Here is a 15,966-nt window from a genome sequence, read left to right as displayed (position 1 = left end):
ACTCCTAAGTGTCCGATTGGAATAGCGGCAGATGTACATCGCAACACTTTTTCTCATTCTTTTTTGTCGTCACTTTCATTGTCACTCTCGTCCTGAGGCAAATTTACTTCTGAGTGTCCGATTGGAGCGGCAGATGTACGTCGCAACACTTTTTCTCATTCTTTTTTGTCGTCGCTTTCATTGTCACTCTCGTCCTGAGGCAAATTTACTCCTGAGCTTGTGCTCTCCTCTCCGTCACGCAGCAGACCGGCTTTTCGAAACCCGTCGGTGATGGTGGATTTTTTCACTGGTCATTCAAGTCGGAGGGCCACTTTAAATCGATTCATTTATTCCAAGTTTACGTGCAACCGCTCTGTTCCCTTCTTTATCAGCCAGCTCAATGGCTTTTAAGTTGAAAGCTGCGTCATATGCATGCCTTCCAGTGTCTTTCATCATTGGGCTCTGTTTACGCTAACGTTCCTCGTGCACAATGCGGCACTACTTTCTTTCTCGACGCATATATTCCACCTCTCTCACTCTTATCTTTTCTGCTCGAGCCCCCCCTGATGGCCGTTCAAAAAATGCATGTAAAGTCGCTGCATGATCGCGTAAGGTTTTTAATGTTGAATTCCCATTTGTAAGAGAATACACACAAAGATGATTGTCAAGAAAGAGATGATTATTTAGGGACGCATAACCTTTAATAATAACATAGCACAACAGCAATCTACAGCCTTTTTATGAGTGTATAAGTGTGTTAGTCATGAGAATAATCATGGAAAAAAACATATATAAGCCGCACCGGACTTAAAAGGCAGGGTTCAAAATTTTAGAAAAAAGTAGCGCCTTATAGCCCGAAATTCACGGTATTTAATGTTCTAATGATAGCATATACACTTATATGGTTTAATATACACTTATTGATACACAAACAGTGTATGTATGTTAAAAAAAAGGGTGACTCCATCTTGCAGATTTTCACAAATTAATTATCCGCGATAAACGAGGAATTACTGTATTCCAATATGTACTGTACAGTCCTCGTGAAGATTTGGTTGATTGAAGATTGTTGGTTTTGTCCAAGCTAGACAGCAAGCTGACTGAACTGATGACACAAGACATCCTTTGGTCCTTTTGTAGCTTTATTAGAAAATCTTGCCACCAATAATAGAGTAAAAGTAGAAAAGACGAAATAAGTGTCAGACATTTAGTTCCGTTTACATGAAAACAAGAAAATATAACATGGAACATACAAAGTGTTGCCTCTGTCGGAGTTTCTCCCAAATTTTTCTCGGCGGGCATGTAACGATGCGGTCTCTCACTTCCCCTTCCTCAACTGCGCAACCCCCTCCCCTCGCGCGCATTGTACGAGGCAATGACACTTCCTGGTTTACATCACTTCTGCCGAAATAAAGCATCAAATCTGCCAAAATAAAGCAATGTTTACAAAATAAAAGCATGAATAGTGAACAAATTATGCAAGACTCACCTGAAAGGCAGTACATATAAAAATGATTCATGTACCTGTTCTTAATATTACAATAAAATCAAGACATTTTGTCTGGAGGTTTATAACAACTAAATGCCGTAATTTTTGGACTACAAGTCGCTCCGGAGTATAAATCACACCAGCCATAAAATGCACAATAAAGTGAAGAAAAACATATATAAGTCGCACCGGAGTACAAGTCGCACTTTTGGGGCAAATTTATTTGTCTAAATCCAACACCCAAAACAGACATGAACCAGCAACAACAGGCTAAACGATACGGTATGCTAACGTGACATATACACAAATGAGGAGCTGAGAACGGGCCTGACGTAACATTCAGTTATTCAAGTAAGTATTACATAAATAACACGTTTATCAAACCATCTGTGTCACTCCAATTCATTAAATCCATCGATCGAGCTTTATGTAAACAATGCTGCGTATGCGCCGCATATGCTGACGTTGGACGTAAGTTTCATTTCTAATTATTCCACTGACCCATATAACGATATATAAAGGATATTTCAAATAACTATCATATTACAACAATATTATCAAACCATCTGTGTCACTCCAAATCATTAAATCCATCGATCAAATACCTCGTTCTTTATGTCAACAACGCAGCGCGTGCGCTGCAGAGATCTAGTATATAATAATATTGTAGCGTTAACAAAGTACCAGGAAAGACGTGGGTTTGGTAAACGGCTCTTTATTTAACAAAACAAGAGTTCAACGAGCCAACAACTACTGAACTTCCAGCTATGGAGGTGGAAGAGAGCTCCATAAAATAGGACTGGGCGTGCGTAAACCAGCTCAGTGGCCTAGTAGTAGAGTGTCCGCCCTGAGACTGGAAGGTTGTGGGTTCAGACCCCGGCCGGGTCATACCAAAGACTATAAAAATGGAACCCATTGCCTCCCTGCTTGGCACTCAGCATTAAGGGTTGGAATTGGGGGGTTAGATCACCAAATGATTCCCGAGCGCGGCACCGCTGCTGCTCACTGCTCCCCTCTCCCCCAGGGGATGGATCAAAATCACATGGGGATGGGTTAAATGCAGAGGACAAATTTCACCACACTTAGATGTGTGTGTGACGATGATCTTTGGGGGGACTTAAAAGCCATGTCCGAGCCCCATCCACTGTCCCCGGACAGCCACCCGGCCACGGCTCTTTATTTAACAAAACAATAGTTCAACGAGCCAACAACTACAGAACTTCCAGCCACGGAGGTAGAAGAGAGCTCCATAAATAGGACTGGGCGTGCGTAAAAGCCATGTCCGAGCCCCATCCACCGTCCCCGGACAGCCACCCGGCCGAGTGTCGGCCCCCCGACTTCCATCCACGGAGGTGAAAGAGAGATCCCGTCGAGAAGGAACGGGCGTGCGTAAAAGCCATAATAGTTTTTCAAACCTTCTGTGTCACTCCAAATCATTAAATCCTTCAAACTCTTCGTCCTCCGTGTCACTTACAAACAAAGCCGCTAATGATGCCGGTAGTACGTGGGGCCCTTCGTCATCTTCGTCATCCTGTGATCGAATCCTTTGCCCTTTATGTAAACAACTGCCGCGCGGCACGGGTGACGTCACTTGCAGTTCAAATGACAGTAATCGCTTGCTACATCGCGGTTCTTTTATTGCGGTTTCACTACATTGCGGATTTTGGAATTTGTGAAAAAAAATCACATATAAGTCGCTCTTGAGTACAAGTGAAAAAAATCACATATAAGTCGCTCCTGAGTATAAGTCGCCCCCCCTCCCAAACTATGACAAAAACCGTGACTTATAGTCCGAAAATTACGGTACTTGTTTCCATTGCGTTGAGTAGAGGTCCGGGGGTGCAAAGCTTTCTGTAGGTTCAGATAAGGCTTTGGTCTTCTGTGTAAGGAGCATTGCCAGAGAGAGAAGGCTTGGTTTTTCAGGATCCGTTGATACTGATATGAGTGGTTTTGCGTTCATTATTGCCATAACTTCCGCCGTGAATTTACTTAACACTTGATGGGTGAGTTGGGTATGTGAAGCTTTCAGGAACATGCCGTCCAGAATACGCCTTGCTACTCCGATAAGCCTCTCCTATGAGCCACCCATATTTGAAGAATGTGGCGAGTTGAACAGCCATGTACATCCTTTCTCTTATAAGAGTCCAATTCTGTGTCTTTTCCTTTCATTGCAGGGTTGCGATCTAGTCTTATTTTCAGGTACTTGAGGCGTTGGAGACTTTGCTCCTTGTTATTTGGAAGCCGTGCTCTGGGTGAGCGAAATGGTAACGGGGCGACCCAGCTGTTGCATTTGTTTTGATACACTTCCTTTTACACAATGTCAACTAAGTTTTTGTCCTCTACTGACATCGCTGTCCAATCCAGCGCGCTTGGCGCTTGCTTGAAGTGCACACACCCGTTCCGCTCTTGTTTTGTGAAATAAAGAGCCGGTTACCAAACCCACGTCTTGCCTGGTACTTCGGTAACGTTACAATACAGTTATATACGTAGATCTGTCGAATAATTGGAGCCGCAACTGACGACGAGTCTGATGTTAGCGCCGCATGGAGAGCGCAACAGCTGTTTTTTTTTTAAGTGACAGAGGACGAAGATTTTGATGGATTGAATTATTTGGAGTGACACGCCTTATAGTCCGGTGTGTCTTATATATGGATCAATGTATGAATTTGTTGATCCATACTGGTTGTACACAGTGCTCTGCCAAAATCTTCAGTACGTTTTAGTACAACTCGTAAATTACAAGGTCGCATCGCTTACCAGCATTACGGCAACTGTGGTCAAGGGGCGTCACTGAATAGCTGTTGTACCCGTGAGGCTATTTTATGTCAAAATAGGCTGCTCTGTTAATGTTTCGAGTACATTTACGGATCGATATGGAAGGGAAACATAGGTAAGCAGTACCAAGGTGTTAGATCGAACTTTAGTCAGTTCCGATCATTTTTTTAAGCCCTCATGTCAACAGTCAACAGCTGTGTTTTTTGTTTTGTTTTGTTTTGTTTTGACACAAGACAAAGAATGCAATGGATTTAATGATTTGGAGTGACACGGATGGTTCGATAAAATTATTGTTTATATTATTGTTATTTGATATATAGTTTATATTTTGTATATAGGCCTGTGGAACAATTTGAACTGCAACTAACGACGAGTCTGACGTCTGTGTGCTCGTGTTCACTGAGATTGGTTAAATGTCAACATTCCGGACTCTGCTGTACAACTGGAGCAGCTAGCATGCTATCGAGCGGACCGGGCCAATTACTGTGATTCTGCTAGTCGCGGTATACATCCGCCTTTCAATATTGAAAGCGACAGGATCACGGCTCTTAGTGAACTGTACCAGGCTGTCAGTGAACAACAGACGGCGCACCCTGACCGTTTCACCATCTTCACTGGGGATTTTAATCATGCAGACCTTAAGTCTGTTTTTCCAAAGCTTCACCAGCATGTTAATTTTCCAACACGTGGTGACAGCTTCCTGGACCTGGTCTTCACTACAAAGCCACCCCCCTCCCCCACATTGGACTTTCTGACCATATCACTGTTATGCTTACAGACAAAGAGTGAAAGCATCCAGGCCGGTTCGCAAGCGGGTAAGAGTGTGGCCTGAGGGAACCTTTGATACTCTTCGAAACTGCTTTGACACAACTGACTGGGAAATGTTTAAGCAGGGAGCCACTTGCAACAATCAGACAGACATAAAGGAGTATACTGACTCTGTAACCTCTTACATCACGAAGTGCATTGATGATGTGACCCACACAAAATACATCGTCACTCGGGCTAACTGGAAGCCATGGCTGACGGGCTGTCCTCAGGCTGCTGAGGGCCAGAGACAAAGCCTACAGAGCTGGGGATGAAGCTGGCATGAGAACACCGAGGGCCAACCTGTCCCAAAGCATCAAGGAAGCGAAAAAAGGCATTCTCTTGCAAGATTACCACCCACTTCAAAGACAGCAGGAACGCACGGAGCCTATGGCAAGGCATTCAGACCATCACGGACTACAAGCCCGCGGCGCAGAGCTGTGAGGGCAACATCCTTCTGCTCAACGATCTGAACCGCTTTTTTGCTCGCTTAGACAATCAGAACAGCACTTGCCCGCTGACTCATATGTGAGATTGCGGTTTGAGGCCTTCAGTTCTGCATTCAACACCATTGTACCACAGCGACTCATCTGCAAACTTGACAAACTGGGTCTCAGTACCTACCTCTGCAACTGGCTACTGGACTTCCTCTGTCCTCTGTTGTTTGATCTGCTGCCCTCTGAGAAGAGGTATAGAAGCCTGCGCTCCCGCACCACCAGACTCACCAACAGCTTCATACTCCAGGCTGTTAGGATCCTGAACTCTCTCCCCCCTCGGCTGCATAACATCCTGACCTTTTAGGCCACGTTGGCTGCCTTGTACTACTCTCGCGCTATATTCTGTCAGTCTGCTGTATGCACACTTACCCCATTTTTTTTCCTCCTCTTTATTTATTAATTTTTTTATTCATCGCTCTTGTTTATTCATTGTATGTGCCTTCTTGCTTTTATTTTTTGTGTTGTTTTCTTGGATGTTTTGTAATATGTCTTGTCACCGTGGGATAGTGGGAAACGCAATTTTGATCTCTTTGTGTGTCTTGGCATGTGAAGAAATTGACAATAAAGCAGACTTTGACTTTGATATATATAATATCTCCCAGCGGAATGGTACCGTCGCCGTATATGAGAGGAATTACGGAACACACCTATCAAACCACACACAATACTCCGTCAGATACTGGTTCACCCAAAAGACAGAATCAACCCGGAAAATAAATGCAACTCTATATACGAGATCCCATGCAAATCATGCAAAAAATCATATATCGGGGAGACAGGGAGGAACTTCATCACAAGAAAACCAGAACACAAGAAGTGTGAGAAAGAGACAGCAACAAGACAAATAAAACAACAAGCATAACAGGAACACTACAAGTCAGCCATTACCGACCACTGCAAAAGAGAAAATCACATCACGGACTGGGAAAAGGCCAGAGTCATCCGCACCGAAGAAAACAAACATCAGCGTTGGATCAGGGAGGCCATCGAGATGCGTAAGCAGGGCCCGAGGAGCATCAACAGGGACGAGGGGGCTTACATGCTCTACCACCTGGAGCAGCATTCTGGAGAGGTGAACGGACAGCAGAGGGCATGACTCACCTGTCAAATCTGACAGGTGAGCCACGCCTTCATCCATCAGCTGATAAAGACGCGTCACAACCATACCAGTGACACTGATGAAGGCGGAAGTACAAGCCGAAACATCAGGTAATGATGCCCTATTTCATATAAGTTTGCATTTATGTATTGCATTATACATTTATTTGCGATTTATACTCAGGAGCAACGTATATGTAATTGTTTTCAAAAATTTTCAAAATTCAAAAATCCGTGATGTCGTAAAACTCCGATAAACAAACCGCAATGTAGCAAGGGACTACTGTCATTTGAACTGCAAGTGACGTCACCCGTGCCGCGCGGCGGTTGTTTACATAAAGGGCAAAGGATTCGATCACGGGATGACGAAGATGACGAAAGGCCCACGTACTACTGGTCTCATTAGCGGCTTTGTTTGTAAGTGACACGGAGGATGAAGAGTTTGAAGGATTTAATGATTTGGAGTGACACAGAAGGTTTCAAAAACCATTATGGCTTTTACGCACGCACGGTCCTTCTCGACGGGAGCTCTCTTACACCTCCGTGGATGGAAGTCGAGGGCCGGCGCTCGGGCGGGTGGCTGTCCGGGGACAGTGGATGGGGCTCGGACATGGCTTTTACGCACGCCCAGTCCTATTTATGGAGCTCTCTTCTACCTCCGTGGCTGGAAGTTCCGTAGTTGTTGGCTCGTTGAACTATTGTTTTGTTAAATAAAGAGCCGTTTTCCAAACCCACCTCTTTCCTGGTACTTTGTTAATGCTACAATATCGTTATATACGAGATCTCTGCAGCGCACGCGCGGCGTTGTTGACATAAAGAACAAGGAATTTGATCAATGAATTTAATGATTTGGAGTGACACAGATGGTTTGATAATAATGTGTTAATAATATGATAGTTATTTGAAATATACTTTATATATATCGTTATATAGGTCTGTGGAATCATTAGAAATGCAACTTACAACGGGTCCGACGTCAGCATATATAAAGCACGATCAATGGATTTAATGAATTGGAGTGACACAGATGGTTTGATAAACGTGTTTTTTATGCAATACTTACTTGAATAACTCTGAATGTTACGTCGGGCCCGTTCTCAGCTCCTTGTTTGTGTATATGTCACGTTAGTATACCGTATCGTTTAGCCTGTTGTTGCTGGGCATGTCTGGTTTTGGTGTTGGATTTTGACAAATAAATTTGCCCCAAAAGTGCGACTTATACTCCGGTGCGACTTATATATGGGTTTTTTTTTCACTTTATTGTGCATTTTATGGCTGGTGCAACTTATACTCCGAGCGACTTATGGTCAGAAAATTACGGTAACTTGAAATTCCCTGAACCAATAGTAGGAGGAGAAAATTCAAATATGAAGCCAAACAAAGCTGACATTCAGTAAACAAGTGCATTATTTCCCAAAGGAGAGGGGAAATCAATTCAAACAGCCAACCAGTCAGAGTTGAGATTCAGAAAACAACTGTAGTTTCAATGTGCTTTGGTGTTTGATGCAGGCGCATGCACAGAAACTGAAAGTCATGCGTGTGCGTGTAAACGTGTGTGTCTAAACGTGTGCGTGTGAATGTCTGGCAGCCAGGCACACGCATGCATGCGCACACAAACATTGGGTAATCATGTCCACATGTAAACGTTTGGTACATATTGGTGTTTCAGGAAAACACCTTTTGTCATAATTGTGGCATTGATCATGGATGTGGGGGCTCTTCACACTCGCAACTGTGTTGTTTTTTCTTCGCGAGAATCGCCACAGAGAGCCGTGTATTGTTTCCCATTTTGAATAAATATGCGCGTTTAAGGTTGTATCTCACTGAATCAGAAAAAAGCATATAGAAATCATATTGCACGTCTTGCACGTCTAATATGCATATTTCAGGGCCATTTTCGCAATGCTGATGTTTTTTTAATATATTATGCAGCCCTAATTTGGAGCCTTGCCAAGTTCAGTCGGGGAACTAAAGAGGACACAAAATGACACAATGATGGGTTGCAACAAGCAGAAAGTGTCAAAATGTTGCATTAGAAACCAGTAACACTGACCTTGGCGAGCTCATTCTGAAGAGCCTCAGCTTCCTCCTCTGTCAGGCCTGGTGGGAGGGGGTTGCCCAAACCTCTCTGCGCACCTTCCACCGAAAAATCTGCTAGGCTGCTGGAATATTCCATGGGCAGACCCTTGTTGGGAGAGTTCAAGTTGACATCTGCACCGCAATAAACAATGAAGGCAACTGTTAAAAATTAAAGCATACACATTCGTTGATTAAAAATATACAAATTACCATATTTTCCACACCACTCAATTGTGGGATCTATTTTTTTTTTATTATAGGGCACATAAATGGCATGACTTAATGTCAAGGGAATAAGACACTGAGTTTGGTTGTACTTTATTCTACTGTTTAACTATGTACTCTACTATACTCACATTATTGTTAATCGATATTCACACGCAAATCCATCCAAGTCCTCATCTTTTGTATCCAAATTAAACAATTTGGCAAGTTTGCCATTAAACTTGTTAAGTTACCTCTCGTCATTGACTCGTTATTGTCACGTTGCTCTTCTGCAATGATCCTGGCTTTTCAGAATGCTCTAATTGTGCCTCATAAGCATGTCTCTGACCATGCCATTTTAGAGCGTCCTAATGCTTTGCACAAACAATAGTATTTTTACAATTATTTATCAATGGTGGCGGCGGTACGTACACTATGTGTTACATACAGCCCTCTGATTGGTTTCCTGCCCCGATCTACAAAAAATGTGATGTCCTCTGATTAGTTCATCGGGTCTACATATTACGTCTGTATATTACGTCTCTGTGTGGCAGAAGCCACACAAAACAACTTTACAGATTTGCAGAAACGATAGTATTTATTTATCAATGGCGGCAGAGGTACATACTCTACGTGTTACGGGCAGTATTCTGATTGCTTTTTTGCCCCAATCTACGTAAAACGTAATGTCCTCTGATTGGTTCTCTAGATAAAACGTAATATCCTCTGATTGGTTCATTGGGTCTACATATTACGCCTGTATAGTACGGAAGCCACATAAAACAATTCGGTCCACACACAAGACACACCTTATTAAAAGGCGCACCTTCGTTTTTAGAGGAAATTAAAGGCTTTTGTTTGCTGTTTACATGTTTGCTTTTGCTTTCACAACCTTCCTTCCATCTTCTTTATTCATGAAATAAGCAGCCAAAAACCAATCCGCAGTTGCAACAATCCATCGCAGTAACGCGCTCTCTATTGTTTTTATTTGTGCGCACGAGCGATGGTCGCTAATAATGTAGGGCAGGGATGTCAACTCTTTTTTTTCGTGAGCCGCATTGTAGTCATAGCTTCTTTCGGAGGGCCATTATGACTGTCCCAAATACCCAAATAAATGTATGAGCACCTCATATTATATACAGTAAAAGCTACAAAACAAATTGACAAATAACTTGTTTTCAAATCAGTCGCGTAAAAACTGGTAAAAAAAAAAAAAAAAAAGATATTATAAGTGAAGACAGTTTGCAATTGTAGTCATGTCACATGAATTTGATGCACAGTTTGTCTTCGCGGGGCACATAAAATGATGTGGCGGGCTGTATGTGGCCCCCAGGCCTTGAGTGTCAGTGTCTCTCTCTCTCTCCCTCTCTCCCTCTCTCCCCCCCTCCCTCTCGGTTAAACGGTTCAGTGTGGTCCACTGCTGGCGAGGTAGTTCGTCTCCTCCTATGGCGCCGTCTCCTGGATCCCAGATGTAACGGTGCATGAGGGAAGGACCAGCTGCCTCCCACTCCTGCTTCCAAGCTGCTGCCAGCCAAGCATCTCTGGAGATGTCCTCGGGGATGGAATTGAGCATCTCTTGTGCTACAATGTTGTAGGCGTGGCGCCTCTTGAGTCTGCTTGGTGGAGCTGGAGTTGTTGTGGTGCTATGCAGGGTGTGCCAGTTGTTATTTTTTGCCTTCCTGGCGAGAACGAGGGTGGCAGCCTCACGGCGAAGGTTTGCTGGCGCTATTCCCGCAAGGACAGGCAACAGGGACACGGGGGTGGGCTTCAGGCATCCTGTTATAATTCGGAGGGCGTTGTTGATTGCCACATCCACCTTTTTGGCATGGGGGCTTCTGTTCCAAACTGGCGCACAGTACTCGGCTGCAGAGATGACTAGCGCTTGAGTAGAAATCCGCAAGGTCTTAGCAGAGGATCCCCACGTTGTTCCAGCAAGGCGGCGGATCAGTGCAACCCTGGATGTCACCTTTGCCTTCAGATCATCAAGGTGTTGTTTGAAGGATAGGGTCCGATCCAGACGCACGCCGAGGTACTTCGGGGCTCGTTGAACCTCCAGGCGTTTGCCCTCAATGCTCACTGCAAGTTCTCTCCTTGCTTCCCTGGTGCAGAGATGGTATGACGGAGCAACAGTCTTTCCAAGGCTGAGCTGGAGACGCCACTTTCGAAGGTATGCTACCATGGTGCGCATATCTTCATTCAGGCCGTCTTCCGTTGCCTTCCATGTTGGTCGGCTCAGCATGATGGCAAGTTCGTCTGCATAGCCATACTTTCTGGATGCTGTGTCCGGTAGATTGTATGTATAGATGTGAAATAGAATTGGTGAGAGAACTGACCCTTGCGGTACCCCGCTCCTCAGGCTTCGGAGCCTACTGCACTGCCCACTGCTGGTTTGGAGAGTAAAGCTGCGGTTGGAAAGCGTCTCCATGATGAACTGCACCATGTGCCGGTCCGGTATGGTCCTCAGCAGTTTCAGGTGGAGTCCCCGGTGCCAGACTGTATCGTATGCGGCAGTTAGGTCCAGGTATACCACTCCAGCTTTCTCCTTATCCTGGAAGCTGTTCTCTATGTCTTGGGAGAGTAGGGTGATCTGGTCTGCTGTTGACCTTCCTCGTCGGAAACCAGCTTGTTCCGGTGGGAGCTGTGGGTCCACCACTGGCTCTATACGGCTTTGTATCAATATTTCCAGGATCTTAAATGGGGCGCTCAGCAGTGAGATGGGCCTGTATGACTTGGGGTCCTTCGCATCTTTATTTGGCTTCAACAGAGCTATCACAGAGGCCCTACGCCAGATCTTTGGGAGCTTTAGTCTCCGGTAGCATGATGTGAAGAAAGCTCTAAGCCATCTAGATGTTGTTGGGCCCTGGTGGATGACAAACTCCGGGTGGATATTGTCACGGCCCGGGGATTTGCCCGGCTTTAGCTTACTCATGGCCTCACTGAATTCCTCTGCTGTAAAGGGTCCCGAGAGATTGGAATCGACGTTGGCCGCTCTTGAGATACAAGACACCTCACGCGATATCAGTCGTGCAAGGTCTTTGTCTGCTTCCGGGAAGCGGACATTCTTCAGGAGTTGGGAGGCGATTGCGTTCGCAGTGACTGGGCATTTGTGGGCTGATGTATTTCTGCCTGTGAGCTGGTTGATGGTCTGCCACGCCTTCCGGCTGGAATGGGTGAAGTTAATTGATTCAACGACTTCTGTCCATCTCGCCTTGCGGGAGAAGTCCAGCTTTTCGAGCAGTGCTGCTGCCGTTGCGTCCTCCTCTTCTCTAGAGCCAGCTCTCTGGTGTTCCCTCAGGAGACAGCTACACTCCTCATCCCAGCCTGGGATGTAGTTCCTGTTATATCCACGTGGGATACTCTTCTTTGCCGCACGCAGGAGGATCTGGCAGTAGGTTGCATAGGCTGCATCCACATCTGTGGACTCTGGGTCTGGCAGGCCGGCTGACCTCCTTTCCGTCTCCTCAGCATACGTCTCCCAGTTGGCTTTTCGGAAGTTCCATCTCTTCACAGGCTTCCCTGGGACCGGTTCCACCAGTGATGGGACTTTGATGATGGAAGGTCGGTGGTGTGAGCGGGGGAACCTGTCAAGGACACGCCTCTCCGGTCTTGGGTCGTTGCTGCGGCAAATGACGAAGGCCAGGTCCGGGTTGGTGGAGGTGTTCCAGCGTGCAGAGAAGAAGGTTGGGGGTTCCTTGGGGTCGTACAGCAGCTGGGCATCAGTGTTGGAAGCCCATTCGCACAGCGCCACTCCGCTAGGTGTTGAGTTGTTGTACCCCCAGTCTGTGTGCTGACAGTTGAAGTCGCCTGCGTAGATTGCGGGTGCAGTTGCAGATGGGATTGACGTTGTGGTTAGCTCCGATGTTGGGGGCTTGTAAACGTTGATGACTAAGGTTTCCTGGATTTTGGTAACCAGCCACTCGATGTTGGAGCCTGGTGGGGATTGGCTACAGGCTGCCCAGCTTATTCCAGTGCGTACAAAGGTTGCCACTTCGTGCTGCTTGGTGTTGATGGACCCAGCGAGATGAACCCAGGGATCTTGAGGATGTTGTTGGTCGTGCAGTGCGTCTCCTGTATGAGCAGGATCGTGGCCCCGTTGGAGTCGGCCAGGTGCCGTAGGACTTCGAGTTTGCCGATGGTAAGGCCCTTGACATTAAGTTGAAGCACCGACAGGCCTCGGTTTTCGACGGTCGGGATGGCTGCCTGTCCGCCATTCCTCAGTCTGCCGGCTCTGCGTGCTCTGCGTTTGTTTGTCGACATTAGTTTCACAAGCGGGTTTTGCACCCTGACCTTGCTACTCACAGGGAAGACCGCGTGAAGGTTGTCGTCCATCTTCCCCAGTTTGACACCTGTGATGTAGGGTGACCAGAAAAAGAGGACACCTTTTTTTTTTGGGGGGCATTATTTTGGAAGGGGGGTGTCTTTTTTTTAGGGTGGGGGGTCATTTGTGTCATATGTTATGCAATTGCATCTATTGGCCCTGATAACACCAAACAACATATATAGTACAACAACGAAAAGATTTACATTGACAAAAGATGTGTAGACAGACATTTGTTAGTTTTAAAGTGGTACACTAAGTAAAAAAAGACAAAAGAAATATGGCCATCGGTGCAGAATCTGAAGGGAATAAAAAGGGCTCCTCTTCAGTCCTCCTCTTGTGGGGTGCGTTGGCACCTTTGCCACAGACACGTAAGTGACTGCCTTGCATGTCAAGCACTCAGCTTCATTAGGATCACCACCCTGGCAAAAGCACGGGAATCTTTTTATTCAACTCCGTGAACGTGTATTTTCGTTTCGGCATTGCCTGTAAACACTCGCTGTAGACTGGCCAGCCCACCCTACTTCATAGCAAAGTGACTAGATTTGAGAAGAAGGGTGTGACTTATTTGCGAACGATACAGAAAAACCTGGAATTGAGTGAGATGGAACGGAGTGGCAATTCTATTGACAATGTACTTACTGTACATGTACATGTATTATATTTGAGCCAGTCCAACAAAATCCCGGACGTTTTTTAAATTGCCCCTGGACATTTTGTTAGAGCTCAAAATTTTGACATATCCGTGAAAAAGAGGACGTCTGGTCACCCGACTATAATGTGACGTATGGCGAGTTGTGGAGAAGCACTCTTTTTGAGTGTAGAGCCGAGAAGACCGAAGCAGAGTAGAATGGAGCAGGGTAGGTACCATCCGTCGGTGGAGAGGCTTAACAAGCTATCTCCCTGGTGTGGCAGATTTTTTATTTTGTGGACATGTATTTGACATCTCTAAGTACAAACAGAGTCATGTGTTCAACCTGGCCAAGGACAAAGTAAATTGGCGCTAAACTTGGTTTAAAATAATGGGAAAATAAACGCTCTATGTGGCTGAACTTTTACATCAAACAGTGGAGTGGACCCTCACAGAAGGTACACTTTGAAAAGTCACTTCAGGCTTCTCAAATGGAGGATCTCTTACAACGATCTGAAAGTGACGTCAACGACCAATTCTGTCAGCTGTCAACAAGACGGCCTCGCTTGCAGTGCCAGAAAAACTGCTTTTCAAATGTCACCAAAACAGTTCACATTTGATTAAGTTGTTTGCGAGATACAATTTGAACAGGAGACTTAGTGTTTCAACGTCATGTAAATACGAGAAAATGTCCCAACGACACTTAACTATACAAGAGCATTCTTTTTTGTAGCATCATTGGTCATATAGCATGTAGCAGCGAGCCAATTCCGTTCTTTTCGGTTCGATACACAAGCGACCAAAATGACACACATCAGTAGGCCTTCACACACATCTGACTTTTACATGCACGTTCCAATGCATTAACTTTAGACTTTGACATTTTCTCTCATCGTGAGACATCGATGTAAGACACATGGTAGCCAATTTAGCCCACGAGGCAACATTCACGGTTACCTTGGCCGACGGGATCCATTGCGTCAAAAAGTGGTCTTTTGAAGTCGTCGTTGACAAACCTTAACTTGCATAGAAAGTCGTCCACTCGGCATTCAGTGGGCCCGTTGCTCCAAACTGCTCTGTGTGCTCACTAGTGTCAACAAAACAGATTTTTTTTCTCCCTTCTTTGATTTTGAATGTTGGTTGGTAACTCGGGTTGAAGTCCATCGTCGCCCCCTACTGGACAGAAATGTTGGTCAATCAATAAGCAAGGTTGGATTTCGGTGGAGCACTGGGTAGCACGTCCACCTCACAGTTAGGAGGGTGCGGGTTCAATTCCACCTCCGGCCCTCCCTGTGTGGAGTTTGCATGTTCTCCCCATGTCAGCGTGGGTATTCTCCGGGCACTCCGGTTTCCTCCCACATCCCAAAAACATGCTTGGTAGGCCAATTGAGCACTCCAAATTGTCCCTAGGTGTGAGTGCGAGTGCAAATGGTTGTTCGTCTGTGAGCCCTGCAATTGGCTGGCAGCCAGTTCAGGGTGTCCCCCGCCTACTGCCCGATGACGGCTGGGATGGGCTCCAGCACGCCCGTGACCCCCGTGGGGACTAAGCGGTTCAGAAAATGGATGGATGGATTTCAAAGGCGGAAATGTCAACTGGAATGCTCATCTGCCTGGGAAAGGGGGTTGCAGCCACACCCATTCACGTACACTGGTCAAACGTGAGAAGTCAGCTAATTGTTTTGAAATGACATATGGAGGAATATAGAGGCATATGGAGGAATAGTTTGTACTATTGCAATTTTGCAAATATTATTGCTGCCTCACACATCACCATAGCGCAGAAAGACCACCTCACAGCTGTAAAAAATAAAATAAAAAATAAAAAAGTTTCCTTTGGTGGCACATCTACCTCACAGTTTAGAAGTGCTGGATTGGACTTTGGGTATGGCCTTCCTCATGAAGGTGCAGGCCGGGTTACAGGTGGTTAACTCCTGCTGAAATTCAAAGAAGCACTTGTTTTAGCAAAAACTAATTATTTCTCTAGAATTATTGGACTCAATAAAAACAACACTGAATACTTATTTGAAACTGTGGCAAAGCTAATGCAACATCAGCAGACTTCAGAGAAGCTCAGTTGACAATTTCCTGA

At 45.5% G+C, this 15,966-nt stretch overlaps 1 protein-coding gene across 7 annotated transcripts in view; it reads right to left on the bottom strand.

Moving 5' to 3' along the window:
• The window catches only part of tpd52l2b (tpd52 like 2b), a 54,616-nt gene extending 39,497 nt beyond the window's left edge, over positions 1-15,119 (bottom strand). For 2 of the 7 annotated variants that reach the window (XM_085913265.1, XM_085913266.1), the window contains exons 1-2: positions 14,835-15,101; positions 8,699-8,856 (exon numbers count right to left, since the gene is read on the bottom strand). In XM_085913265.1, the coding sequence (XP_085769391.1) occupies positions 8,699-8,856; positions 14,835-14,853 (177 nt within the window). In that variant the 5' untranslated portion in view covers positions 14,854-15,101. Of the gene's footprint in view, positions 1-8,698; positions 8,857-14,834 lie in introns of all 7 variants that reach the window. The other 5 variants (XM_085913269.1, XM_085913270.1, XM_085913267.1 and 2 more) reach the window with 4 other exon arrangements.
• Between the last annotated feature and the right edge of the window lie 847 nt (positions 15,120-15,966).

This window comes from Syngnathus leptorhynchus, chromosome 1, assembly GCF_054491065.1.
Source record: "Syngnathus leptorhynchus isolate UIUO chromosome 1, UIUO_Slep, whole genome shotgun sequence".
In the NCBI taxonomy this organism is placed as follows: Eukaryota; Metazoa; Chordata; class Actinopteri; order Syngnathiformes; family Syngnathidae; genus Syngnathus; species Syngnathus leptorhynchus.
This window is presented reverse-complemented; position numbering and strand designations above follow the sequence as displayed.